The 27,842-nt window shown below is 37.1% G+C and overlaps 1 protein-coding gene across 1 annotated transcript; it reads left to right on the forward strand.

The window, feature by feature from the left end:
* Window positions 1–233: 233 nt before the first annotated feature.
* LOC134586725 (transmembrane 4 L6 family member 1-like) lies at window positions 234–26,529 on the forward strand. Its single transcript, XM_063442481.1, has 5 exons — window positions 234–470; window positions 23,171–23,257; window positions 23,351–23,490; window positions 24,928–25,114; window positions 26,352–26,529. Exons 1-5 carry the CDS (start codon window positions 294–296, stop codon window positions 26,364–26,366), a joined length of 606 nt encoding a protein of 201 aa, XP_063298551.1. The 5' UTR covers window positions 234–293; the 3' UTR covers window positions 26,367–26,529.
* The last annotated feature ends 1,313 nt before the right edge of the window (window positions 26,530–27,842 follow it).

The following is a 27,842-nucleotide window of genomic DNA, read 5'->3' on the forward strand; positions in this document are numbered from 1 at the left end:
GCATGGGATTTACTTTGTTGGGAAAAGAAGTAGTTGATTTAAAAAAAAATATTCTTAAACTCTTCCTGCTTTCTGGTCATTATGTGGGCAAAGAAACCAGGAAAAAAATGATAATTACAATCTGAACACAGTATTGAGTAATCTGCTAACTGGTATCACTAAGTGACTAAGAGGCAGTGCTGAGTATTTAAGAAGTCAAGCAAGATGTCAAGAAAGAAACATCTTCTATTGATTGCCAGCACTCAGCAATTACATTTTGGAAGGCAGAACAGCAGTACAACAGAGACTACAAAATGTGCTTTGGCAAATGTGCAAAATGCATCGGCTACCAGCTGCTCATTTTGGCAATTCTTTGCATTGTGGCAAATATCCTGCTTTATTTCCCGAATGGAGAAACAAAGTATGCTGAAAACAATCAGCTGGGCAGATTTGTCTGGCTTTTCCAAGGGATTATAGGAGCTGGCGTGTTGGTGAGTATTCTTATTGAACAAGCAGAATGTTCAGTTTGCCATTTTGTATGAAGATATTTTAAGTGTGGGCTGTGCTACAGTGCTTCTAGAAACATATTGAATCTTAATGGCTGTAATATAGCAAAGCCTTTTAGTTATACACTGGGCACTGTCAAGGTTATTTACTAAAGTGCGAATTGTAGGAAATTTAAAGTAAATACAAAGTGAATTTTAAATTTAGAGTCCAAAGTAGCTGAACTGGAAACATGGATATTTTTTTTCCGGTTCTGCTATTTTGGCCTTAATTTTGAAATTCACTTTGTATTCACCATGACTTCTTGACGATTATCACTTTGGTAAATAACCCAGTATACTTTTGCCTGAAGAACAATATTCCCTTTCATCTGTGACTATAGATTTTTCAATTATCTTTTAAATACAAACACAAAGAATATTGATATAAAGTCAACCTGTACAGGAACAAAAAAGGCTACATATGATAAAACTGTTTAAACGATATAGCCCAAATTGTGTTATAATGTTGCACTCACAAAGCACTAGTTAGATCAAGCATGTAAGCATGTCTCAGATCTTCTTGACCAGATTTTCTGACAGCATGGATCCTGGTACAGCACTAAAAATAAAACGCAAAAAACTGACAGTGCAGAGCGTTCTCTATGACACTTTTACAAATATTTTATTGCACTTAACTTATATAAAATAATTCACATCATATAATGAATAACTTCACTCAATCTGCAGCAAAAACAATATGACTGCACCAATCTTTAAATACATTTAGAAGTTTGGGAATTTAAATTTTATATAAACAGATAATAGTTTTTAATGCGATGTGGCAGTAAGGTAAATGGAATAGCATTCCAGTTGGAATATAGATAAATATAGTAATTGTATTAGTACTTTTAAGAGATATTATAATATTACTATTTTCTCGCTATGTTTATCAATATTATACATAATAATATATATGGGAATTGGGTGTATTATACATAAAAAGCCATATTTATGGAGGTAAAACAAAATCAAGTTCAGGTCATGGGTCTCAAAGATTATAAAATAACAATAATTATCTCCTCGTTTCTATTTGTCATACAACTGATCCATTTGGCATTGATCAATATTGTCTCATTATGTCACAATCATTGCTTAATGCATTATTTCAAAATATATTTTGAATCAAGGGCACTATACAATATATACCAAAATTGCAAAACGTACTATTGGAGCAATCCTGGAACAAGATACTAAATCGACCAGAAATAACCAAATGGAATGTTTTTGATGATTATTTAAAATACAGCACTTTGACCAAGAATTGATCTGCTTTTACCTTGATAACTTTGTTTTAGTTGATACCTAAATTAGGGTTATTTACTAAACTCCACATTTTTGCTAATAAACTCTGAATGGCAAAACTGAGAAAAAAAATACCTTATTTGGAAATATCCAACTCCGCTATCATTACAACTTGGCTATTTTTGGATCAGTTTTGCCATTCAGACTTAATTTTTTTTTTAAATCTGGAGTTAAGTGGATATTGCTATGGATAGCATCATAATAAGGTAAGATAACACTACTGTAACCGCTGGCGGTTCCCTTATTTACCACTATAATGTCTTAAAGCATAGAACTTAGTAGGGCTAACCATACAGATATCTTAGCCATAATTTTATATAGTTAGTAAGAGATCCTCTATTTACATATATAAATAATTGAGAATACAATATAAAATAAGGATTGTCTTGGAAGCAATAGTTTTGTCTTTTAGATATTTATTATATAAAAATATAAATATAGACATATCAAATCCATTATAGCAGAGTTTATAAGATGAAATTAAATGCTTGCAAATATCATTAATAGGTTAACATACCCTTCTGAACATGTCATCATGTCAGCCTCTCAGTCATTTTAAAATGGAGCAGTGTCTGTCTCCAAGTCTCTCCTCTGTGTGTTAACATTTAAAAGTACACTTATTTATACCTTAGGTGTCGTCATTTTAGAGTCACCATAGTTCAAATATGAAAAAGTCCATAACTAAAAGCAAGTGCACACGTCATGGGAAACTCCCGGACCTGGGGAACTTCCATCAAGTTCAAGAGACAAGATGGCTTCCCAAAGTCTGAATAGCTTATCTGTTGTTTATACTAAGATGTAAGTGCACAGTCGTGGGAGATTCCCGGATTTGGGGAAGTTCCATTAACTTGGGGTTACCACAGTATATTGTGTACTGAAAGAGTCGTAGCATAGCCTTGAAGCTTGTTTATGCATTATTGTTATTGTAATTCGTCTGGGGCAAAATGGCGCAAACATGTAATGACCTGGGGTTATTGCTTAAAGAAACATCTATGAAAAACAATATGTTCCATTTCTAACACCTTGTCAACTTGCAATGTCTCTTAAAGACAAAGTACACACTTTAAGTTTCATTCTAAAACTTTTAATATTTGCATTTGCCCATAACACCCTCTCCATTAAACTGTGGGCATTGTAGACAATTTCTTCCTTAAATTAGTGAACCAAAGTTCTCCTACAGTCGAGTTTTTTTTGTGCTCCCAGCATCTTTGATCATTGTTGTAACAGTAAAACATTCGTAGTGTGATCTTTGCCTGTAAAGGTGGTTGATTAAAATGAGCAAAGCTTTTGTCTAGGAAAGAATTGAAAAGAACACCAGGTTCCAGAGTAAGATATTCTCGGATGGATCCGGATACGAATTTTAATCCAAAGTTAAAAGTAGTAATCGTATTTGTAATCCAAAGTCTGTAAAGGCCTGTAGAAGTGTACATTCCTTAGATACATTGCTGGAGGTTATGTTTGTAGAATACCCGGGTATTTGTTGTAGAGTATAGATTGTAGAGTCCAGCTTTCCAAATATTTGGCTAGAATTGGTTGCAGATATTGAATCAGCATCATCTGTTATCACCGTGGTGATGGTGTTGGTATTTGTCTTTTGTTTTTTATTTTGTTTTTTTTATGAAACATTTTTACACCGTTTATGATGTGTATAGATTGGATACTCTCCGATATTCTTTTACGGAATAAATTAATTGACCGCATTTCCAAGACATTGTCTTAAGTGACATGGTTCCCATTATAGTAAATGTTATGTTGATACAGCAATCGAAGTGGATTCTCAAGAATGCCTCTTTTTGCTGGATTGGAATCTTTGTAACATCTCAGTGATAGACATCTCAATGACATCAGGTGATGTTGTGTTAAAAATGTTAACAGGTAAAATCTGTGGAAAAATCTTTACATTTGTTATACTTTGTATAATAATGATAGATGAAATAGTAACATGGTTAATCTTTCTAGTGTTTTGTTTTAAAGATAAACACCCTGGTATATGATTTAGAGATATAAGGACAATTCGAAGCAGCAAAGTATTTACCACCTTTGTTCACAATGGTATGTAAAATTATATTCTCTTTAAATGTTAAAAATACTCTTTTATTCAAAATCTCTCAATATATTTAGAATAGTTGCTAATTGGAAATATGACGTTAATTATCTTTCTTTGGCCTGTTAGGTAGAAGACAAGTTATTCCCTAAGTTACAATTAGTACCTATAATAACTACAGTTATTAGTGGCTTAAAATACCAGAAACACCCAAAAATTGGCTTAACATTTCTTTTTTTTTTTTTACCAAGAACTGACAGCCATTTTGGAAAGTTACATTCATGAGATTGGATGCTTAACAATGAGAATCTTAATTGTTTAAGTATATTTACCAACGGCTGTTGGGTGTGGCTTAAGATGATTTGGATTTTATTATTTCTAAAAGTGAGTTAAGAAAGCACTCAGATACAATATTGAAGGTATTTATATTATAACTCTACCTTTGTATAGGTGGCGTTATGTACCTTTAACCATCACAAACCAAATAACATTTTCTTGGTATTTGAAAAACCGATAAAATATTTGATTACGTGTATTTTAATATATATACATAGAGTGGTATGGATGTTGAATTTATATCTTTGACATCTTTTCACCAGTTTCCAAAATCATCATGTATATCACCTGGACGGGTTAATCCATAATACTATTTTACTTTCCATTGACTGGCCTTGGCTCTGGCAGAATGAATATTTTTATCATTATAAATAAACTTTATGATAGTTGAAGTAAAGTTTCTGCCTGTCTTTCAGTTAAGTTTTAACTGTTGAAGTACTTCACTTATATTAATTATACCACTCTGCAAACTTATACGGATAACGAGTAGTTTCTGATTTAATAAGAACAGTTCACATTTTCTTCTAAAGTTTAAACGTTATTGCAGTTGTTATTGTAATCATATGATCTTTAACTATCATGATTCAATTATTCATCTGCATTATTAGCTGTTACTTTATGTCTAATATATTTGTTTGTAGGCCATACTGCAGCTGCATATGGCATTTTAGCAATAATCTTCAATTACGTTTCAGATATTCACAAAGTCTATCCACCTTTGTAATTAACACATTATGTGTTTATTTTATACCATTAATTATAGTATCTGTATTAGATTACACATTGTCACTGACACATTTCTGATACAGGGAAAAAAATAGCATGATTGCTTTAGTAATTATAATTTTTCTGTCCATGCACCACATTCCTGGAAGTCCAGAATATAGCAAAAATCCTTTGTCGTTTGATTCTATGGAGCCATTTACCGTTTTGATTGGTATAGTTATACCAAAAGAGCAAGGAGTACATCGGTAGATCACATCTGCAACAGAACCATTACTGATTCCTCGTTGTAGCAATGTCTCTGTGTTTATGTTTACAGGAGTTCCTTACTTTGCAGGTATGTACATAATATGTAGAGTTTAAGAAAAGCTGCAAATCGTGCTTTAGTACAAGTGTCCCATGATGTAAGGTTTCTGACAGATTTTGCTGGTCTTTTATATTCCATTCTCTTGGCAGGGCATCTGCTCTTAGTAGGCCTGTGTTGTTATTATTTATTAATTGCATCAAGGTTTCTTTCGTTAATTGATATGTTTCTGCCGAATTCAAATTCATATGCCAGCAAATGTCATAATAAAGTTCATTGTTACAGAATATTGTTCCAGGATGGTTTTTCACTCCAGTAGGAAATCTATATTCCTCTTCTGCTCCTTCCTATTAACCACGTTTTCTGAGTTGTAGGCAACAATCTGTGTCTTGTACTGTGAGGCGCTTTGATAGTCAATCAGGTTTTCTCAGTACCATGTTCCATCTTGAGAAACAGCTGGGTGTTGACAATTTTCAGCCTTTATTTATTTTTCCGGTCATCTTCTGTCTGGATAATAGCAATGTCCAGAATTAACATAGCACTTCTTTTCAGCATAAGAAGGCCGTTTGCGGTAGTCATTCAATGATAAACTATATTGCATAGTCTTTTCTTACATCACCTTCATAGGTGCATCCAAAGTCTTTCAAAGCATCTGTCCCATCTTTTTCTGATTTCAGCATGCTTTGCCATCATCGTTGAGTCCATTATTAGGATTTGTAATAGTCCAATCACATCTTTCTCATGTATAATCGGTTTTTGGAATGATCTCAATAGGTTCCTTGTGAAATACCAGTGTAGGTCACATTAGCAATCATTGCACTGTGAGCGGTGTCTCTCTTTTTGAGAGAGTTCTTGGAGGCAGTCCTCACGATCAAAGAACTTGTATAATGTGCAGTCCAAGTCAGTTCAGGTGCTTCCTGCTTGTTAACATAATCCCAATGCAGTTTTAAAACGACAGCTAGGGTTGATGTTATGATAATGCTGCAGATTGTAAGAAGGAGACACCATAACCAATTTTCTAGCATCCTTTTGCTTCCATCTTTGCATTTCTTTCTTACTGTATAAGATAATTCCGGTTCAGTCTGTTTTCTCCAGAGTCTTTCTTATAATGATGTTGATGATTCATTTTTCATACATTCCATGTTAACTGTGAATGTATCACGTCTGTCTGTTCATCCTTTCTCCTTCACATTTGCAGGTTCAGATGTCAGATCATGATTCAGTCTGTTATGTGGCTATGATTCTGGTGGCTGTGTTCTGGTGGAATTTCTGTCATCCTCTGTTTGTTTTATCTTGTCATCTTTAACAGCATTCACTGTGTCAGTCAGTGGTTCTGTGAACGTCCTGTTAGTAAAATATCAAAACTTACTGTTCTCTGTTGGCTCTGATTGTTCTCTGTAGTAAAAGTTCTCGGAGTCACCCTCTCCAGGACAAACTGGCCAACAGTAAGAAAAAGTTGGTTGTGCAAGGTGAGGTGGGCTGGAAAAAAAATTCCCTAAATTTCTCTAATAGAACCAATGGTTCTATGCTCTCCCTGGTGCAGAAATATGATTGTCAGTGAAAAACATGTAACATTTCATATGGTGTCTCACCATTTGTATCATCAAGTATGTTGTGAACGCTCATACGTACCATAGGAATAAATAGATACCACTGTGTGGGGCAAGCAACTGGTAACTTGGTTAATAATCATTTAACCTCAGCATTTTCCCAGACCACAACCCCACTACTTTGGGGGTGGTTGGGGCACTGAAATCCCAAAGTAACCCAAATGTGGTTGCCCAGTTTTAGGTTTCCTTTGCAGTAACTGCAGGACCACCATCCAAATGGATGGTCCTGGGATTATCAAATGCATACTAAGGAAGTGAGACTAGAAAACGTGGCATCAGAGGTTGCACTTCGCACAGGATATATCCAAGTAAACCTGGTACATGCATCAACACATACAAAAACATAATTATAACCATGAGATGTTGGCAAACTTCCAATGTATAGTAATTCAAAAAGTACGTTAGATATTAATATTTCAATAAAAAGTACATAAGTAATGTGACAATAAGCAAATGCTTATGATTACTAAACACATGAATTACAGTATATTCCATATTGGACCATCAATATTACTTTTCAGGAGTCAGAAGTACATTACCTCTCTCTATAAGAGCTTGTCCTAGCCATGAAAAAGCTTTTGGGCAAGTTTATCTTTCCTCTATAGGAAGAACAACCAACATATTACCTTCAATGGTTATTATGTAATTAACCCCTCTAAACAATAGGAGTATTTATGTGGATACCAGGTGGATAAGGTCTGGATATCCTTGCAAGCATAAACTCTGCATCGTGACTGAGAGATAGGGTATGCTTTTGTGATCCAGTGACCACAGACACAGTGCATCAAAGTGCCTGTTAACGGGCAACTATATGAGGAGAGGGCCCATGCTTTGTTATAAGCATGTCCATACACGTATTACAATGCCAGGCTTTCAATTTGTTTCCACAAAGCAAAATGCAGTTGTGGATATACACACACGACGTATCGTAAGAAAAACTGTTTGAACACCAGACTGAGACTCGAGATCAGTTTACAGTGGACCAAAATAGATAAATGAAATCCTATCAATTAATATACTTTCAATATACTTTATCCTCTGTATTAACTATGATATATTAAAGTTAAAACAATAACATTTAAAAGCCAACTTTTAGTGTGCATAGGAATTACAAGGCCGTTCATAATGTGAGATAAAGAACAGCTTTTTTTTTTTTTTTTTTAAATCCAAATCTGTGAGCACAGAATGACCTTGCACTGAAAATTCACTTGCAGGGGAAAAAAAACAAAACCTTTTTTCTTTAGTAAATTAATTAATTAATTAAACGTAGTTAGAACCTCCCTCAAACTCCCGATTACTTTGCAAGAAACATGTCGTCCTTAAATACCGGGTAAGTCTATTAAACAGTGAAATAGCATTTTTACTCTTTATATTATTTTGTCACAGCTATACTGTGCATTATAACAAACTATTTTATGAGTGTTGTGCAAACTGTTCATTAAAAGCCAGTGGTCTAGCGAGCTATAGAATATTTCATTTCACCTTTCATTTATGCTAAACCTACCTGTTGTAAACGGATTCGGTATATTTCTTGACATAAGTACTTAAATCTGTTTAACAAAGCTGTTTATATTGTGGTAAAAATATATATATATATATTTTTTTTTTTTTTTTTTAAGTGTGAAATCTGATTCCTTTTAGGATGAACACCCCAGTTTCAGAGGCTTCTTTGGAGGTGACCACAGAAAAGTATAGATTCTATAAAATATATGTGAGGGGGCTTTCGACAGTAAAGTTACCTTAATTATACTTTTCATATAGCAGATATGTGATATGCAATGTGATTTACTATATCAGATCATTATCACTTTAATTGACACTGCATTTTTTTATGCATTATTCTGTTTAGAATATTGCAGGCTTTGCAATATCAAATTAATTTTGCAGTATATATATTCACAATGCTCTTACAACATATTATTAAAATTAGCCTCTTTCAGACTTGTAGAATATGTGGTGGAACTGAATCCCCATATATGAGATTTGAAACTGTATTTTTATTTCTACGCTGTGCCCTAATCAGTATTTATATACATAATTGCAGCAGCATATAGCTTTTAAAGAAGCAATTATTTCACCCATCGTGTGTGGTTGACTGTGGACTTTTTTAAAACCTATTTTTTTTTTTTTTATAAATCCGTTTCTGGCAGAGAGAGCAGGCTGCTGAATGCTCTTATTGCCTGGTCTATATACATTTATTTATAAACAACATTGGTGTATTTATTTTATTTAATGTGTTATGAAAACCTAGTTTATGAAATTCACTGAGATTACATGTGTCTTATCTGATTACAGTCAGTAGTACAATATCATTGTTCTAATTTCCTTACTGCTAGCAATACAGGTACAGTGGGATAGTACCACTTATTTAAGTAAGCTTTCCCTTTTTAAAATTGGTGGACCTTAATCCTGCCATTGCAATAGACTAAAGACTGTACCTGAGTAAGAAAAGTCATTATGTGCAGGAATTGTGCACTTTAAATAGTAGAATACTTATGCTATTCTAGTGAATTGGGCTGGCTGCTTAACACATCACTTAGTATCTTTTGGTCACATTTAAAGCTGTAAATGTATTTAACATTTTATTTAAATAATCCTTTAATAATTTCAGTTTAAAAGCTATCAGAGATCCTGTATAGTTACAATTTTATTTTGCCCTGATTTATTTTACATATATATTATTTTTAATCATTTTATAAATATTTATTTTTGCAGAGCATTTAGAGAAGCAAAGGGTGTATAACCACCTGTTGCCCTTTTTTCTAGGAAGGTAGTATAATTTCAACTCTGTTAAGGAAAAAATATGAGCTAGTTATCATATATTATATCAAAATATATGCTGCAGTGTACTGCATTGTACTGCACTGAATATATTTAAAAGCCATGTCTTACTCTTTATGGCTGTATGTAATAATGTTGTTCATAATTTGAAATATAAAACAACGACTTCTCAATTCCTTGGAATGTTTACATGTCTCCTATCTCCGCAACCTTGGCTGGAAACTCCAGACTCCAATAATAGTTATACTGTTATAATTCCTGATTTTTTAATGAACAGCTAGCGTAACTGACAATATGGAAATTTTCACTGTTTTATAAAACCTTTCTTATATAGTGGACTGTCTGTCTGTCGCTTCTGTGTCATGAATGTTTTCATTACGCCATAATGCAATTTTCTTTGCATTCTTGGAATTAGACTTCAAATTTCATCGCTCTGTCTTATCACTTTTCTTTTGACAACATTTTGCATTAATCTTTATTCTGTGCATGCATACTAAGCAGCTACAAAGAGAACATATACCTCTGTCTGCAATCCACTGTCCTGGAACTTATGGAACATGCAGTTGTATTAGGCATATCAGGGAGTTTACCAAATATGTATATTTGCTCTCTTATGATATTAAGATCCACAATTTCAGCATTGTATGCTAATTACAATGTACCTGTCACCTGAACTTAAAGTGCCTTGTACAAGTTCACATTAAAATCATCTCTCCATGATGAAGATCTCTCTCTGAGTCTGGGCTACAAATAGCTCAATAGATTCTTGATATTTCAAGACTTGTGCCATGACAAAGTATTGTGTCTTCTCTTACGTATAAGAGGTTACCTAGGTATTTATTACTTTTTATTTAACGCTTCCAAGTACAAGTCCCTTCGTGGTCGCCAATTGTAACCGCTGGCGGTTCCCTTATTTACCACTATAATGTCTTAAAGCATAGAACTTAGTAGGGCTAACCATACAGATATCTTAGCCATAATTTTATATAGTTAGTAAGAGATCCTCTATTTACATATATAAATAATTGAGAATACAATATAAAATAAGGATTGTCTTGGAAGCAATAGTTTTGTCTTTTAGATATTTATTATATAAAAATATAAATATAGACATATCAAATCCATTATAGCAGAGTTTATAAGATGAAATTAAATGCTTGCAAATATCATTAATAGGTTAACATACCCTTCTGAACATGTCATCATGTCAGCCTCTCAGTCATTTTAAAATGGAGCAGCGTCTGTCTCCAAGTCTCTCCTCTGTGTGTTAACATTTAAAAGTACACTTATTTATACCTTAGGTGTCGTCATTTTAGAGTCACCATAGTTCAAATATGAAAAAGTCCATAACTAAAAGCAAGTGCACACGTCATGGGAAACTCCCGGACCTGGGGAACTTCCATCAAGTTCAAGAGACAAGATGGCTTCCCAAAGTCTGAATAGCTGATCTGTTGTTTATACTAAGACGTGGGAGATTCCCGGATTTGGGGAAGTTCCATTAACTTGGGGTTACCACAGTATATTGTGTACTGAAAGAGTCGTAGCATAGCCTTGAAGCTTGTTTATGCATTATTGTTATTGTAATTCGTCTGGGGCAAAATGGCGCAAAAATGTAATGACCTGGGGTTATTGCTTAAAGAAACATCTATGAAAAACAATATGTTCCATTTCTAACACCTTGTCAACTTGCAATATCTCTTAAAGACAAAGTACACAGTTTAAGTTTCATTCTAAAACTTGTAATATTTGCATTTGCCCATAACACTACATATAACAGTGCTAGATACAATGATAAAAAGATAATGTATTAAGAAGAAAGCAAAATTAAAATGGCAACATGGTGCTCTATACCAGAAAGCAGTATAATATAATTGGCTACACATTCCTGTTAAAATAAGAGAATAAAATACAAATATCAGCAGTTCATAGGGGATATAAATGGTTCCCTATATCCAGTGTAGGGAGTCTCAATCAACTACAACAGATCCTAGAAGATGTATATACAACACTGGTATCTGTCAAACTCAATGACAATCTGGACTTTCCTAAGTAACTCTGAGTCAACAATGATAATATAAATAGGCAAGACAGATAAAAAAAATAAAATCAAAAAAATCTAAGTCCAATAATAAAACTAATGTCCCAAAATACTGATGTGCCAATGATCATATAAAATATATATTTTTAAAAGCCAGACGCTCACCATTCCAGAAAATAAGATCGTAGACTCGTAGACCAGGTTGGTATATGCAGTACAGCTGTTTAACAAATAAACTTAGCAAGAGTACAAGTACGAATTCACAAATAATGATATCTTAAGCATCTACGTGTCTAGTTGTTTCGTCAGTATAACGATATTGATTAAGACAAGGGATTATGCTTAGTCTGCTTATTCAGACTAAGAAAATCAAACAAGAGAACAATTATTCTCAATTAAATAAAAACAACAACACATAACACACTAGTGGTTCATCTTCATAAGCCAAAATAAGGCATACAATTATAAATATAAAGATAATTATAATAATGATAGTAGTAATAACAAAAAACCAGAACAGCTTCACCAATAAATTGAATCAAAACAAGATGATGTAGAGCAATGTAAAAAGCTCATTAGTCTGAATAAAATTATAATGAACTGGATCTAATAAAGTACGACATTTAATGTTTTGTAACATATATAATTTTAAGTAGTATTTATATCTATTCATATTTTTTTATCTAAGGTAAGATACTATATCTACAAACATATTACAACATATCTACAACATATGATAACTTTATACAAATATATTCGGGCCAGTACAAACCATTATCTGGAAATCTATTCATAAACAGGGCTATACATAGGACACAAGGTCACACATTTAGGCTGGAAGAAATGAGATTTCATCTAAGGCAAAGAAAAGTTTTTTTACAGTAAGAGCAATAAGGATATGGAATTCTCTGCCTGAAGAGATGGTTTTGTCAGAGTCACTACAGATGTTTAAACTGCAATTGGATAAATACTTATAAAAACATAACATACAGGGATATAATTTCTAATTAGTGGGGTAATAGCTCCTTGATCCAAGGAGACATCTGACTGCTATTTTGGGGTCAAGAAGGATTTTTTTCCTAGTTTGTGGAAAAATTGGAAGCGCTTCAGACTAGGTTTTTTGCCTTCTTTTGGATCAACAGCAACAACATATGTGAGGAAGGCTGAACTTGATGGATGCAAGTCTCTTTTCAGCTATGTAACTATGTAACTATATTCATATTTTATATGTACACCTGTATCAGCTACCTTTGCCATGTCACCTTACTGATAATGATTTCTCATTAGTACGGGTGTGCAGATATGTAGTCCTCTTTATTTAGGCATAAAGGGTTCATATCCAAAATTAGGCATAAAGGGTTCATATCCACTATAGGCACCCAGACCACTTAAGTTCAATGAAGTGGTCTGGGTGCCAGGTCCCTTTAGTTTTAACCCTACAGCTGATTAATCCAGCCTCTAGTGGCTGTCCTACTGACAGCCGCTAGAGACGCTTCTGCAATTCTTACTGTGAAAATCACAGTGAGAAGACACTGGACGTCCATAGGAAAGTATTAAGTAATGCTTTCCTATGGGCGGGTTGAATGTGCCTGCCGCTCTTGCCGCGCATGCACATTCGGATCTGACGTCGGCAGGGGGTGGAGAGTTTTCCAGCACAGAGGGAGCCCGGCGCTGGAGAAAGGTAAGTGGCTGAAGGGGTTTTAACCCCTTCAGCCCAGCGGGTGGGGGGCCCTGAGGGTGGGGGGGACTTAATGACCCTATTGTTCCAGGAAAACAAGCCATGATATCCTTCTTTAGAACAGGTGCCCAAAATTGCACAGCATATTCAAGGTGTGGTCTTACCAGTGATTTATAAAGAGGCAAAATTATATTTTCATCCCGATAATTTTTGCCCCTATTTATACATGACAAAACCTTACTATTGACATTGCATATTGCTGCCTGATTTGTAGTCTATAACAATTCCCAAATTCTTCTTGTGTGTGGTTATCCCCAATTCACTACCATTACAGTGTAAGTAGCTTGTACATTCTTGACCTCGAAGTGCATAACTTGCATTTCTCTACATTAAATTTCATCTGCTATTTTAGTGCCCAGTCCCCCAATCTATCTAAATCCAACTGCAGCAAAGCAATATCATCTAAGAATTGTTATTTACAAATACCGTAACAGGCTCTCAATTAAATTTGTTCTTAGGGTCACGGCCAGACCAGGACAAAAAAAATCAGCAGGGGCATTTTAATTCAAAACATCCCAGTAGGAGGGGGAGAGGCAGAGAGAAGCATGTTATGTTATTATCAATGACAAGCACGTCACCCGCCAAAATAATTTTGTTAGTTTACTCATCTTACAGGGAAGCCCATGCACAGAGTACTGATGAAGAGGTCTTGCGTGGGAAAATGCATTGTGTTGGCTTTGTGCAACAAATGTGAATTTAATAACATGATTGTGCTGTATTTGCTGGTAGCTTCTCTATGCGTGTGATACGAGAAGAGTAAAGTGTCATAAAATTGTTATGCGCATGCATTTGGAGACCAGAGGGAACTGTATATTGTGCAGTATGTGTAAATAGGTCTGCTTCTGTTGTGTTATGTTTGTGTTGTAGTATGTGTGGCTAGGGATGTTAGTATGTGCATAGCAGCTGTAGTCTATATATAGTATATGTAGTATGTATATATAATATATAAATAGAATTGATGTGTTCAGTGGCGTGCCTACCACTGTTGCAAGGGACGCTGATGCAACCTGGCCCATCACTCCATGGGGCCTGGACACAGTTGAAACCCCTGCGACTGTGAGCTGCCGGTATACCTGCTGCTGAGCACCGGCCTGGGTCCGCAGTTCCCGAGTGTCTGGCAGGAGGGGAGAGCTGTACTGTGCTGCTCCCCTCCTGCCTGTGTGTAGCGTGACCGAATGGTCTGACAGGAAGGGCTCACTGAGAGAGCACTTCCTGTCAGACCTGGAACCGTGGCTGTGATCAGGTACAGGAAGGGAGGGTTGACAGAGGAACGAGGAAGACACAGAAGGGGAGGAGGAAGAGAGGAGAAATGGGACACAGGGAGGGGAGGGAGGAGAGAGGGAGGAATGGGACACATGGAGGGGAGAGGGGAGAGAGGGAGAAATGGGACACATGGAGGGGAGGCGGGAGAGAGAGGGAAATTGGACACATGGAGGGTAGGAGGAGAGAGGGAGAAATGGGACACATGGAGGTGAGGCGAGAGAGAGGGAGGAATGGGACACATGGAGGTGAGGCGGGAGAGAGGGAGAAATGGGACACATGGCTGGGCTCTGGGGGGGATGAGGGAATAAGACACATGGAGGGACTTTAGGGAGAGGGAATGGGACATATGAAGGGGCTGTGGGCAGGAATGAGACACATGGAGGGGCTGGGGGAAGGAATGAGACACATGGCGTGGCTGGGGGCAGGGAAATGAGACGCATGGGGAAAGGGCAATTTTCACAAATTGTATGTGTGGGTAATGCAGTGCTTGTATAGAGGACTTAGTGTGTGTAGGGGATGAAGTGTGTATGTATAGGGGGTATAGAGTGTATGTAAGGGATGTAGTGTGTGTGTGTTTGTTTGTATAGGGGATGTAATGTGTATGCATAGGGTAAATACTGTGTGTGTAAGGTAAGTAGTGCATGTTTAAGGTTTGTAGTATGATTGTGTTAGGAGTTATATTATGTTTTTAGGAAATGTAGTGTCTCTGTGTAATACATGTACGGTGTGTATATATAATGTAGGGTGTGTTTTTGTATAGGGGATATAGTGTCTCTGTATAGGAGATGTAGTGTATGTGTAACTAATGTAGTATGTGTGTGTTGGGGATGAAGTGTGTGTATCTCTGCAACAAGCCTCCTCAATTGAACGCTGCAACTTTAAGGTACAGATTGAAATTCAGAAGATGCTGCACTGGATTCTTTCACCTTTGCCACTGGATTATTACTTTATTATAATAATGTTATCATTGTAATCTATAATGTAATACTGTAGTATTTTGTACTTGCAGTTACATGTATTAATTAATAAAAAGGCTGTTAGGATTCAATTGGCAAAATTCTAAATTGTAAACCACAATCGTTTCTTCTGCCCTCCCAATCCTCCCCCATGCTTGCTACTCCTATCTGTAAATTCATTGAAATAACTGTTTATCTGTACTCCTCCTTAAGCCCAATTCCCAAACCATCTTTGCAACAGACCTCTAATTCTACTCGGCTCAACCCCCTTACCCGCCCATCCTGGTTCCTTCTAATTATATAGCATGCTCTTCTAGCTGTTTGGAACCACAGTCAATCACCTTACCTTTACATGTTATCAGTTACTGCAATTATATGATTAATTCTCTGGGCAATCACCTTCAAATTCCCCTGCTACCTCTTGTCTCATCTCATTTTAACCTCTAGATTGGTTTGTTTACACTTTATTGTCTTTTACCCAATTGTACAGTGGTATGGGATATGTTGGCACTTTATAAATGCCTGTAATAAATAAATAAATAAAATATGCGTGTATAGGGGATGTAGTATGTGAATGAGAGTGGTGTGAAAGGGACTGTATGTGGGTGAAATATGGGGCTATAAGAAGTATGTACATGGGGCTCAATTCAATTGTGTCATGTTATTTTTATTTCAAATAGCAATACTATAAACCCACCTATAAGCTTCTTATCTTTAGTCATGGAAAGTGGACCACCATAACCCTGGTGGTCCAGTGGGAGACTCTAGTCCACACCTCTGTGGATCGCATACTGAATGCATACCTCCCTCAAGGATCAGCATGTTACTGTTGAGCCACAGCCATGGCCGGAAACTCACGAGAGGTATGTATTCAATCAGAACTCGGTGGAGTTGCACACTACGGTCAACCCAGGTTCCTCCTCCATTGGTCTTAGATTATTATTTTAGGTCATAGATTAATCTCTCCACTGGCCCATGAAGACACATGGCACTCTCACGGGCTGCGGGGGAGATCTTTTGATCTCCCATGTCAGTCTCGGCCCATAGCCATTAGATTGCACTGAGCATTCACTTGCTTTGCCCGATGGTCTGTCCAAGTCTGCTTAGGAATGGCAAGAAACCTAATAGAAAAGAAAAAAAAAAAACTTTGCTTGCACATGTTCTTGCTTTATCTACATTTAAAGATTACAAATACCATTGTGATGTCTGTTAAGGCCCCATGCACACAAAATGTGCTAATCTAAGAATCCCTGCTATCTTTAAAATACAAGCTGCCACAATTTAATAATAATAAAATACATTTTTGTTTCTTTATACATGAAGCATAATATTTTTCTTCAGCAATAAAGGGTGTAACTATAAATAAAAACATAATCTTAAACCAAAGCCACTTAAGCAATAGTTTCATGTGACCCATGATTAAGAGAACAGACAGTATTTATTTACATGTTATGATAGAATATATTGTGCAATTGAAAGAGACAAGAATAATTACATGAGTCCATCATCAAAAATAATCTACGCACACCACATAACATTTTAATGACATAGCTCCCAACTGATTCCTCTTTTGCAACTGTCATTAGTCTAATACTATCCTTACCTTTTTGTGTCATTTTACCCCACTCCCTCTAGCATGTAAGCTCATTGAGCAGGGCCCTCAACCCCTCTGTTCCTGTGTGTCCAACTTGTCTGGTTACAACTACATGTCTGTTCGTCCACCCATTGTAAAGTGCTGCGGAACTTGATGGCACTATATAAATATAACATAATAATAATAATAATAATTTTTAAATTTAAATTGCTTGTATTGCAAAAGGTTAATCCTCAGCACACCAGAATTTGGTCTAATGGTGGTTTTATTGCACCCCCAAACGTGACAAGGCAAAAATGTGTCTTTGTAATGGCTTAATTAAATTATAAATTATTTTCAAACCCCTGATTAAGTCTTGATTAGTCCACAATACAATGTATATGCGTATATATAATTGTCTAGTCAAGTGTTAATGACGGATTGATCTGTTATTTTGACAATAACTTTTATGCACATTTACTAAAGGGACTAAAGAACCTCCATCTCAAATATAACATACAGAATTACATCTATTATCTCAGTTATGTTCAGAACGTTACCTAGTATATGGTATATGGTTGGATGGAAGTAATGGATCATACAGCAGCTGTGGATATAACAGGGATGTACCTAGGATGTAACACAGTTTTGGTAGAACGTAACAATAGATCACATGAATTGAAATTCTGTACACGATTAGGGCTCTCTTGTTTCTTAAAACATTGGTTGCTTTGTAAATAGAAACTGGACTTGTGAACTGGACTTGTGAACAACGAGGAATTTTGTTTCTGTTAAATATTTTTTTCCAAAGAAAGAAAGTTATTCAGGCCATTTATCAGTCGGATGTTGGTTCCGCTTGGCTGAATATCCATTCCCAAACCAGATCAGAACAGTAAACCTGTCAGGATCGGTAGCCTCTTACCAGGCTCGCAATCTCTTTGATGCTGCATGCTCATGCACCGCGTGTTCTTATATGCAACTGATGTCAGGACCAAATGCCAAATTTGCCAGACCGAATTCGGGTCTGAATGTCGAATTTGCCATACCGAATTTGGCCTATTATGGACAATATATATATATATATATATATATGACAATAATCGGCAGTCTAACAAGGTTTTGTACCACCTATAAATCATCTGGAATTCTAGGATGACGTGGGCTAATATAATTAAGTACAGTCTATTTATGGTCACCTCCCCCACTCCATGTTGCCCTGTTGTGGTTCTGGTTAGCCCAATAGCACCTTCTTGTATATATTTTTTCTGGTATCTGATTACTGACTTGTTTACCCTGATCTCTGTACTCCTTTGAATACAGTATACCGTTATCTGTATTTTTCCTATCTTTGACCTCAGCTATTCTCTCTGATAATGTCCGACGTTAGTTTGCCCATTCTAAAGACAGGTACACAGAAAGTCTGTTTTTTGTGACATCGGTCTGTACATTTTAGTTAGGAATATATTATTATGGATATATTTTGCTGTACACTGATAGGAGCAACTTCCCACTATTTGCTTCACAGATCAACTGAGAAAAAGTAGGAATTTTATTAACATATGATATAGAAATATAGTTTTTTTTTATGACACTTCCTTTTTTCCTCTCTGTTGCTCATATCTCACTTCTTCTGTGAATAAATTCAACATTAAGTGACTTTAGCCATCAATTATCTTTTTTATAATATTGACCCTCGGAACATGTTTGGCATTGCACAGTTTGGTTAGTCCGTGCTACAAGTATATTTTGGCTTAGAATGCATGAATTATGTTGAACTTCCATCTGCCTAAATTCTTCTGAATTGCAGTTAAGTCCAGAATTAATTTCCAAGTCAAATAGAAACTTTGTTTACCTAAACAAAAACCTTATCCTGAATAGAAAAGTCAAAAGTCTAATCTTTAACTTCTGGATGATAAGTATGACCTTTGTCTTCCTAAACAGCAAATGTCTTCTCATGAATAGAAAGTGTCATCTTAATGGTATAGTGTTATTTTCTTAATAGTATGGTGTCCTCTTTAAACAATATATAGCCTAGCCTGTGTAAGAAAGATTTAGGTCATCTTCTCTTTAAAGGTACATACGTCAGTTTTGAATGAGACAATTGCCTTACTTTACAGGCTGAAAAAAAGTAAGTTCATAGTATTTATTACTTTCATATTTACCTTCGAAGGAAAGAGAAGGGAAGAGAAGGGATGAGAAGGGATGAGAAGGAATGAGAAGGGATGAGAAGGGAAGAGAAGCTCTAATTTGGTTTATATATTTGTTTAAAATTATTTGCTTGCGGGTTTGTTAGCGTAGATGTTGGCGCATGGCCAAAGGTGGTTTTGGACACCATGACTAATGGCATTATGTCTGACCTGTTCAGTGCATGCGCGACCACTGGAAAAAAATCCTTAACAGGTGTATTTAAATGCTAAAGATTCAGAGAAGGGTTACACTCCTGAGGAAGTCAGTCGTGTTAAGTTGAACGGAGGATCCCATAAGAAGACCGGTGGTGAAGGAACAGCTTCCTTAACAGTTCCTTTTTGACTTTGCTTTACAATCGCTATCTGGAGGAACAGACTGGAGGAGTAGACTGTCTGCCAACTTGGCCGGTGGGACTAAGCCTATTTAGGCTAATAAAGGCATTTTGCACAGTTAATTTGTTTTAATTGTGCTATGTTTCTTGTGAGTGTCCCGATGTTTCTTTTATCCATTGAGTAGTATCTATCATTAAACTTTGTGTGTGTAGCGCCTGCATGTAAAGCAGATTATATACATTTTTTGGCTTGCTGGTCTATAAAAATAATTGTCAGATGTTGCATATCCCTTTAATTTACACTGATAAGAGAAAATCTTTCCCACATATACAGTTTGGAGCATGAATGACCATGTTTAAAAAAAATCAGCCACTCCCAACTGCGGTGGTTTCAGGAATACTTGCATCACAAGACTCACCTAGGTAGGGTGAAAACTAACACGACAATAAAAGTCATTTGAAAACATTACAACAACCACCACCATATTTTAGAATGCATTTTTTCTACAAGTAGTTTAAAAAAAAAAAAAAAAAAGACTTGCCAAACCTACAGGCAGAGTTCATGTGTGCTTTAATCTGACACACACTGTTTATTACTGAAGAAAGAAGCTTACAATTTTCAAAGCACAAAATAAATCAATCAAACAATTCAAAATCAGTGACTAAAAGTGGCTGTAAGAGGCATCAGTTGTAGAAGTAAGGCAAGAGGATTTTTTTTTAAATTTTGTTTCTTGTTTCTTTAATTCATCTGATGATGATGAGGTCTAACATGCCTTTGTTGCCTACTTGCCAGGGATGGGGGTCATGGAGGCAATTGCCGCCCAGGCCACCCTAAATCCAGGACCGTCCGCATCCAGCAAAAAAAGGAAAAATTAGAATCCCCTGCCTCTGGCTGGGGACTCAAATTTTTCAATTTACCTCTCTCCCTTCAGCCTACACCCAGTGGAGTCGGCTGGCCTCTTCCTGATGATGTCAGGAGGAGGGGCCGTGACTTTCACTGCTCTTCTCCCAGGACCGCTGGCGAGTCTGGGAGAAGAGCAGAGGAAGTCACGCCCCCTCTTCTTGACATCATCAGGAGAGGCCGTCCGACTCCACTGACTGCTGTACGCTGGTAAGGTAAGACTCAGGGAGGGGGGGAACACACTTTATTTTTTTTTATTTTTTTATCCCCCTTCCTCAGACCTGTCTCCTTACTCAGCCCCTGCCCCCCTTTGCTCAGCCCCTGTCCCACTTTGCTCAGCTTGTGGTTTTCCTCTTATCTCTCCCAACGCTCATTCAGTGTCTCCTTTTCTAATGAAATCTCCTCACTTCTTCCTGTCTCGGTTTTTCCTCTCTGTTGCTCATATCTCACTTGTTTTGTGAATAAATTCAACATTAAGTGACTTTAGCAAGGCTCTTTCCTTGGTCCCCTTCTATTTTCTCTTTATACTGCCTTTCTTGGCAAACTTATTACCTCATTTGGATTCCACTACCACCTGTACGCTGATGACACCCAGATATATCTCTCTTTCCTGGACCTCTCCTCTGCCTTCCAGCAATGTGTCATTGCTTGCATTTCTTCCATCCCTGACTAGATGTCCTCCCGTTTTCTGAAACTCAGTCTCTCTAAAACTCCTTGTCTTTCCTTCTCCTAATACTGATCCTCCTCTTATGCTCTCCCTTCAAGTTAGTGGTATCCACATCAGTCCATCCTTGCAAGCACGCTGTCTTGGCGTCATACTTTATTCTGGCCTCACCTTTGAGCCTCACATCCAGTATGTTAAAAATCCTGTAGATTCCATTTTGAAAACATAGCCCACATCCGCCCCTTTCTTATGCAAGATGCTAGTAAGGAGCTTGTCCATGCTCTAGTAATTTCCTGCATGGATTATTGCAGCCCTCTCCTAATCGGTCTGTTCAAAAACAGTTTTGCCCCGCTACAGTCTGTAATGAATGCTGCCGCCAGACTGATTTTCCTCTCTAGTCGGTCCTCTTACACCTCTCTCTTCTGTATCCTATAGGAGTCAATTCTAAGTACTAACCCATACCTATAAAGCACTGAAAAATTCTAGCCCCTCTTATATCTCTTTACAGATCCATAGGTATGCCCCTTCTCTGTCTCTCCGCTCTGCCCGTGACCTTCTCCTGTTCGCTACTCACACCCGTACATCCAACTCACGCTTGCAGGTGGCTCCCTTCCTATAGAATAGCCCGTCTACCACCATCAGACTCTCCCCTAGTCTTCAATCGTTTAAAAAGTGCCTTAAAACCCATCTCTTTAGGAAAGCTTATGGCCTCCCAGAGTAACTTCTACTTTACATACCTGTCTCTTGCTCTCTCCTAAAGGGCAGAACTCTACTCTCTCCTCCAGTTCTGCTTCACTCCCACCTTATTTGATTGCTATTTCTTGTCCTATTGTGTTTTTCCCACCCACCTCCTACAGACTAAGTTCGTTTGAGCAGGGTCCTCTTAAACCATTCCTGTAATTTTCTTGAAATTGGCCTCTTCTAGTATTGTAAAGCGCTACAGAATCTGTTGCCGCTATATAAATGGCAATAATAATAATAATAATAATAAAGTACATTCCCCCAGAAATAGTCTTGTGCAAAGTCATAGGAATGCTCTAAATTTCTGTAAAGTTTAACATGTTGACTTTAAAATGATTGGTGAATGACATACATGCATAAATTTTGTTATGTAACACTACTTTATAATCTGCTCTCTTCATTGATTGAAAACTCAAGTGTGTCGCTTTTGGATTGAGTCTCAATAGATCCTAACTAATTATCACAAGACATAAGTATTTGCTGCATTGCTCCAGTAACCTGTTCCCTAAATAAGCTCACAAGTAACACAAAGCTCACCCTCATAAGTCCAGCTAAAGGCTTGATGGTCTCCCACTGCACTCCAAACAAGACAAATATATCCAGAAACAAAAAGGTAGCAGCACAACCTTGAAATGATGAGTAGAAAAGGTTCTCCACAAGTTGTCTTTAATACATCTCGAACCACATAAAATCCATCATATCTGACTTTTTTCATCCACACATACAAAACTTAATTATACACAACAGATCAGGGGTGCCCAAAAGGTAGATCCCCAGGTGTTGTATAACTACAACTCCCATGATGCTTTGCATGCATTTAGAATGCCTGTAGAATGACAAAACATCAAGGGAGCTGTAGTTTTAAAAACATCTGAGTGTCTACCTTTTGGGCACCCCTGCCATAGATCATGGGTTTATGAGTAAGTCTGTAAGCATGGACGAAACTCATCCTATATAATGGAATTTATACACTTTGAGATATAATAAAGACGGCTTGGTGAGGTCCTTTTTTTGGATATCTTTAATTATCAAGCTGATAGACAAGAGCTAATTTCAGAATAAATTAGATGTGATAAAAAAAAAAAAAAGATTTCTAATGATCGAAACCAAAACATTTGACTGTAAGTTAATTCAATGTATTTTTTTTTTTTTAGATGTTTTTTCCAGCAGCTGTTTTTATTGGGCTAGAAAGTAATAATTGCTTTGGATATGGTCACAAAAGATGTGGAAAAAGCACCGCAGTAAGTTCTCACATAGTTGTAATTTAAAAAAAAATAATAATAATTTTTTAAAGGAATTTGGAATCAAAAGGCTCACTCTTTATTTCCTTCTAGGTGCTGTCATCTATCTTGGCTGCAATACTTGGACTTGCTTCAGCAGGGTATTGTTTGATCATTTCCTCTTTGGGCCTGGTAGAAGGGCCATATTGTTTGACAAATAATAATACATGGGTATACCCATATGGAAATGCAAGGTATGTGTCATAGACCTAACAATGAAAGCAAATTTGGTAATTATGGCAGCTGATTTTTTTTTACACTCGTATAAAATGTGTTTAGTGTGTGACAGAGCACAGGACATTTATGGATTGTATTTATATTTTCCCAAAGGTGCTGCAGTGCAATATATGGTCTAAAAGCACCATAAAAAATGGTTTCACAAAGGAAATTATGTGATTTAATTTGGATCCCTGTGGTGGAGAATTTGGAGAGAAGGGAGGGCTAGTGCTTTACTTCACAGTTTAAAGATAGCACAGCAGGTGAACAAGCCAGTTTAGGAACTCTGGATTGATAAACCACTCAAGTAGTTACTCAATGATTAATGAGCAGCACGAGGGTTGCTAATACATTTCTCTATCATGGATTCAGTGAGAGAGGACACAAGCAGTGAGTGAACCTGCATTACTATCCAAAGAAAGAATCCAGATACATATCTATTCCTAAGAGTTGTAAAAAGGTCTGTGCTTTATATATTTAATTTTGTTGGCTTTGAGAAATCCGGCCAACCATATTGAGCTGTGAGTGCTAGTCAGTGCTCAGAAGATCAAAACGTTTTTTGTTTGCTTTATTTTTCTTTTCTTTTTTTTTTTTGTCTAAAGAAATGCAACATTGTGTGATGTTTCAAACCTTGAAAGACTGTGTAGAAACAGCATTTTTCAGGGTGGAAGGGATGGCTTGACAATTGCCCACTGACTTTTCCATTTTTAAAGGAGCACTATGGGGTCAGGAACACAAACATGTATTTCTGACCATTTAGGGTTAAAACCACCATCTAGCCACCCTCATGCCTCCCTAAATATAGAAGTCTTACTTGTTTTCAAGTCTAGAGCTGCTTGCATTGTCACTATTTCCTTTAGACCTGCCCACTGCCTGTCGACATAAGCAGAAGTGGTAGCCTGATCCAATCACAATGCTTCCCCATAAGATTGGCTGAGACTGACAAAGAGGCAGATCAGGGGCAGAGCCAGCAGGATTCAAACACAGCCCTGACCAATCATAGAGATGAATTGAATCAATGAATTGTCTATCTATCTATCTATCTATCCGTCTATCCGTCTATCTGTATATCTATCTATTTTTGGCAACTCAGAATTGCCATAGCCATTATAACAGGCAATATAGTTGCTGTTGTTGAGTTATGGCTTTCCACATTTGCTTTTTAAAATTGCTGAATGAACTAAATTCTGTCAACCTAAAAAAACTATTACTATTTTTTTTCTGAAGTGTTTTGGAAGGACCACTATTTGATTGTATGTTTTTTTTTTCTATGCACAAGTCACATATAGCCTTTAGTACTTTGTTTTGAGGATTTTAATGAAAATAATATTTGTATATATACCACAGTATGAATGCACAATTAACCGGTTATTTGTATGCAGTATACACTTAAACAACAATTCCTATATTTGCAGTTATTTCTATTTGGCTGACCACAGTACCTGGTCTGAGTGTGTTGAACCAAAGAATGTAGTAGTCTGGAATGTTACCCTATTTTCCATTCTCCTGGGTTTGTCTGCAATCCAGGTTATTCTTTGCATAATCCAACTCATCAATGGGTTCATTGGAGGAATATTCGGCTGCTGTGCAGAAAATAAACAGGTTAGTGGAGTTGAAATTAAATTTTAACAGATTAACGATCTAGTCCCTCCATCCCCAACCATAGATGATGGTATTAAAAGGGGAAAAAAATAAAATCCTGCCCCCCCCCCCTCACCTCCCCCCACCCATTGACATCAGTCAGGGTTGGTGATAAATAATTAAATAAGGGGGAGTGGACATGTCTTCCAGCCCCCCCCCCCCCCCCAAAGTAGTAGTATGTCCACCCGTCTACCTGGGGCTCCCCCATTCCCAAAATACGCTACCTGCCACCCTCACTATAATAATAGTGGGGGGGGGGGGGTAAAAAAATCTAAAACCTGTTAAAATAAAAATGTTCCTATGTTGAGATGAAAAGAACACAGGAACAAAAAATAAAAACACACTACCATAAAATTAATCCATCTTTACCTATGGAGGGTTCTCCGCAGACTGAGCACTGATAGAGGGGAAAGTCTTTATAAGCCCTTATAATACTGATAATCAGAGCACTCTAACACTCTAACAGCCAAGGCTCACTTCTCTGGTTGTCAGAATGCTCTCATTGGTTGGCTTACTAGCCAAACAATAATAACCCCTGTTGGATACCCCCTGTTTCCTCCTATGACTATTTCTACCCATAAGGCTTCCACACCCTTACCAGTATCATCACATTTTCTTTATCACTTGGCTTCAAATCAGGTTTTATATATGCCATACCCTGACCCTTTTTCCATTAGTTCTATCCTTTCTAAATAATGTATATACATTTATATCAATGTCTAAATCACGTATTTCCTCCCACAAAGCATCAGTTATTCCAGTTATGTCATACTGCTCCTTGTATGCCAATATCTCAAGCTCCCCCATTTTCTTACACAAGCTTCTTGAATTAGCAAGCAGGCATTTAAAGCTGCAATTTTTTTCCTGAACTTTGTTCAAAAAGCAAATATTAAATACTTGCTCTTTCTGCTAATCTTACCACTCCCCTATCTCCACCCTGCTGGACTTCATCTAAATTAAATCTCCTTTCTATACTATCTACTGTAATGTATGCTTCTTTGATCTTCCCCTACTCTTAGTTTAGAGCCTCCTCCAACCTTCTAGCCATCCTCTCCCCCAGCACTAGAAGCCCTTCTCCACTCCGGTGCAATCCATCATGACCCTCTAAAGATTGTACCCAATAATGCTATTAGAATTATTATTATTATTATTATTATTATTATTAAGCAGCACTTTAAAAATCTGTTTTTCTTTGCAGTCCCTCATTTGCTAATTTTGATGAAAGTAGAAGTTCACAAAAGAAGTTGACCACCTGCCATGAAGATGAAGAAAGTAGTGGAGGCTTGCACTTACTTATGTGAATGTCACTGTACATAATTCTTTGTATATTCTTAATTTCACACAGAAACAGTTCCTTTCACAAATAAAGCTTATCTATTTTGTGAAGTCATCACATTGACAAGAAAGTAAATCTACAAAGAGAATGAAAACATTTGTGAGGTCAAATATTTTATAAAATATGTCAATAGAAACTGTCACCATATTCTATTTTTTTAAATTTATTTTGTAATTCTTTGTTTTTGCAATTCACATATAGAGCACTGCATGACAAGGAAAACACAATATGTGTGAACAAACAGTTGATTAGGTAAAACTTTATGAGCATCAGACCTACAGTGAATTGAATTTTTTGGGTGTATGTGGTGGTCAAGTGTGGAATGGAGTAGTTGCATCCGCAAGTAGTTAGTTAGGTGGGTAATCTGCGTGTCTTACTTCCCTATTCGTGTTTGGCTAATTAGCGTCAAAGTTGGGCAATATAAAAAAGGGGGGGATAAGTGCTGGGTACATCTCTGCTGGTAGGTGTTTAATGCCTGTGTCGCGGGACCTACTTTGCACCATTAGTGTGTTGCGTTGACAGGCGAAGGGAAGGGGGAGATGTATCTGTCTAACCTTTTGGCCTATCCATGTGAGAGTGATGAATGGTCTGTGTATATATATGTATATGCTGACTTGCGCTCATGAGAGTGACCTAAGCTGTAACTCGAACGAAATAGAACTAGGTGAGGTGAAATGGTTACTTCAAGTAAAATGTGAGAAAGCAAAGTCCCCAGTTCGGCTTCAGGTGGTAACTGCAGCATACACTCCTTGTGCCGGCTGTCTCAGGACAAAGGGAGTCGCTCCAGCACTTCCTCTGAGACGCCCCGGATCTTTATGTGGGATTTGCACCTTAAGTCTTCCATAGTCCCTAACTTCCTGTCTTGCACCTCTTGTTGCCTTCTAAGCTCTAGGATTTCCTGCTGCATGTAGGCCAGACTCCGGGTCTGTTCCCCCGAGGTAGTTTCTACCATCACCAGCCTGCCTGTTAGGCCCTTTATGTCGGATGTCAGGGAGGCCGTGTCTGCCAGATGGTAGCCTGCAGGTCAGCCAGTAGTGCCTTCAATACGGCTGTTCTCACTGGCGAAGTGTCTGGGGCTTGGTGGCCCTGGTGCCATGGTCGGTCTCATCTCTTCTTCCTCCAACGACAAGTCATCAGAAAGGTCAGAGTAGGTTTCTGGGTAGTCGACAATCTTGGGCCTAGTTGAGCCTTTTGCCTGCTGCAAGAGGTCACCAATATTAAGTCCCATGCAGGGCTTGTCCAACTTTTGTTTTTTGGTCTTTCGACCCATCATGCCTCCGTCACCTTTTGTCTGTGGTTTTTGTGGCCACAGTTGAGGTATAGTGCCCAATTTGAAGGCTTTAATAGCGTGTT

Source organism: Pelobates fuscus, chromosome 2 (genome assembly GCF_036172605.1).
Source record: "Pelobates fuscus isolate aPelFus1 chromosome 2, aPelFus1.pri, whole genome shotgun sequence".
Classification (NCBI taxonomy): Eukaryota; Metazoa; Chordata; class Amphibia; order Anura; family Pelobatidae; genus Pelobates; species Pelobates fuscus.

What these genes read in the sequence shown, in the direction of transcription:
- LOC134586725 (XM_063442481.1), top strand. Translation starts at nt 294, where the DNA reads ATGTGCTTTGGCAAATGTGCAAAATGCATCGGCTACCAGCTGCTCATT. An exon ending in TTATAGGAGCTGGCGTGTTG is followed by an intron (nt 471 to 23,170) that starts GTGAGTATTCTT and finishes TTTTTTTTTTAG; the next exon opens with ATGTTTTTTCCAGCAGCTGT. An exon ending in GATGTGGAAAAAGCACCGCA is followed by an intron (nt 23,258 to 23,350) that starts GTAAGTTCTCAC and finishes ATTTCCTTCTAG; the next exon opens with GTGCTGTCATCTATCTTGGC.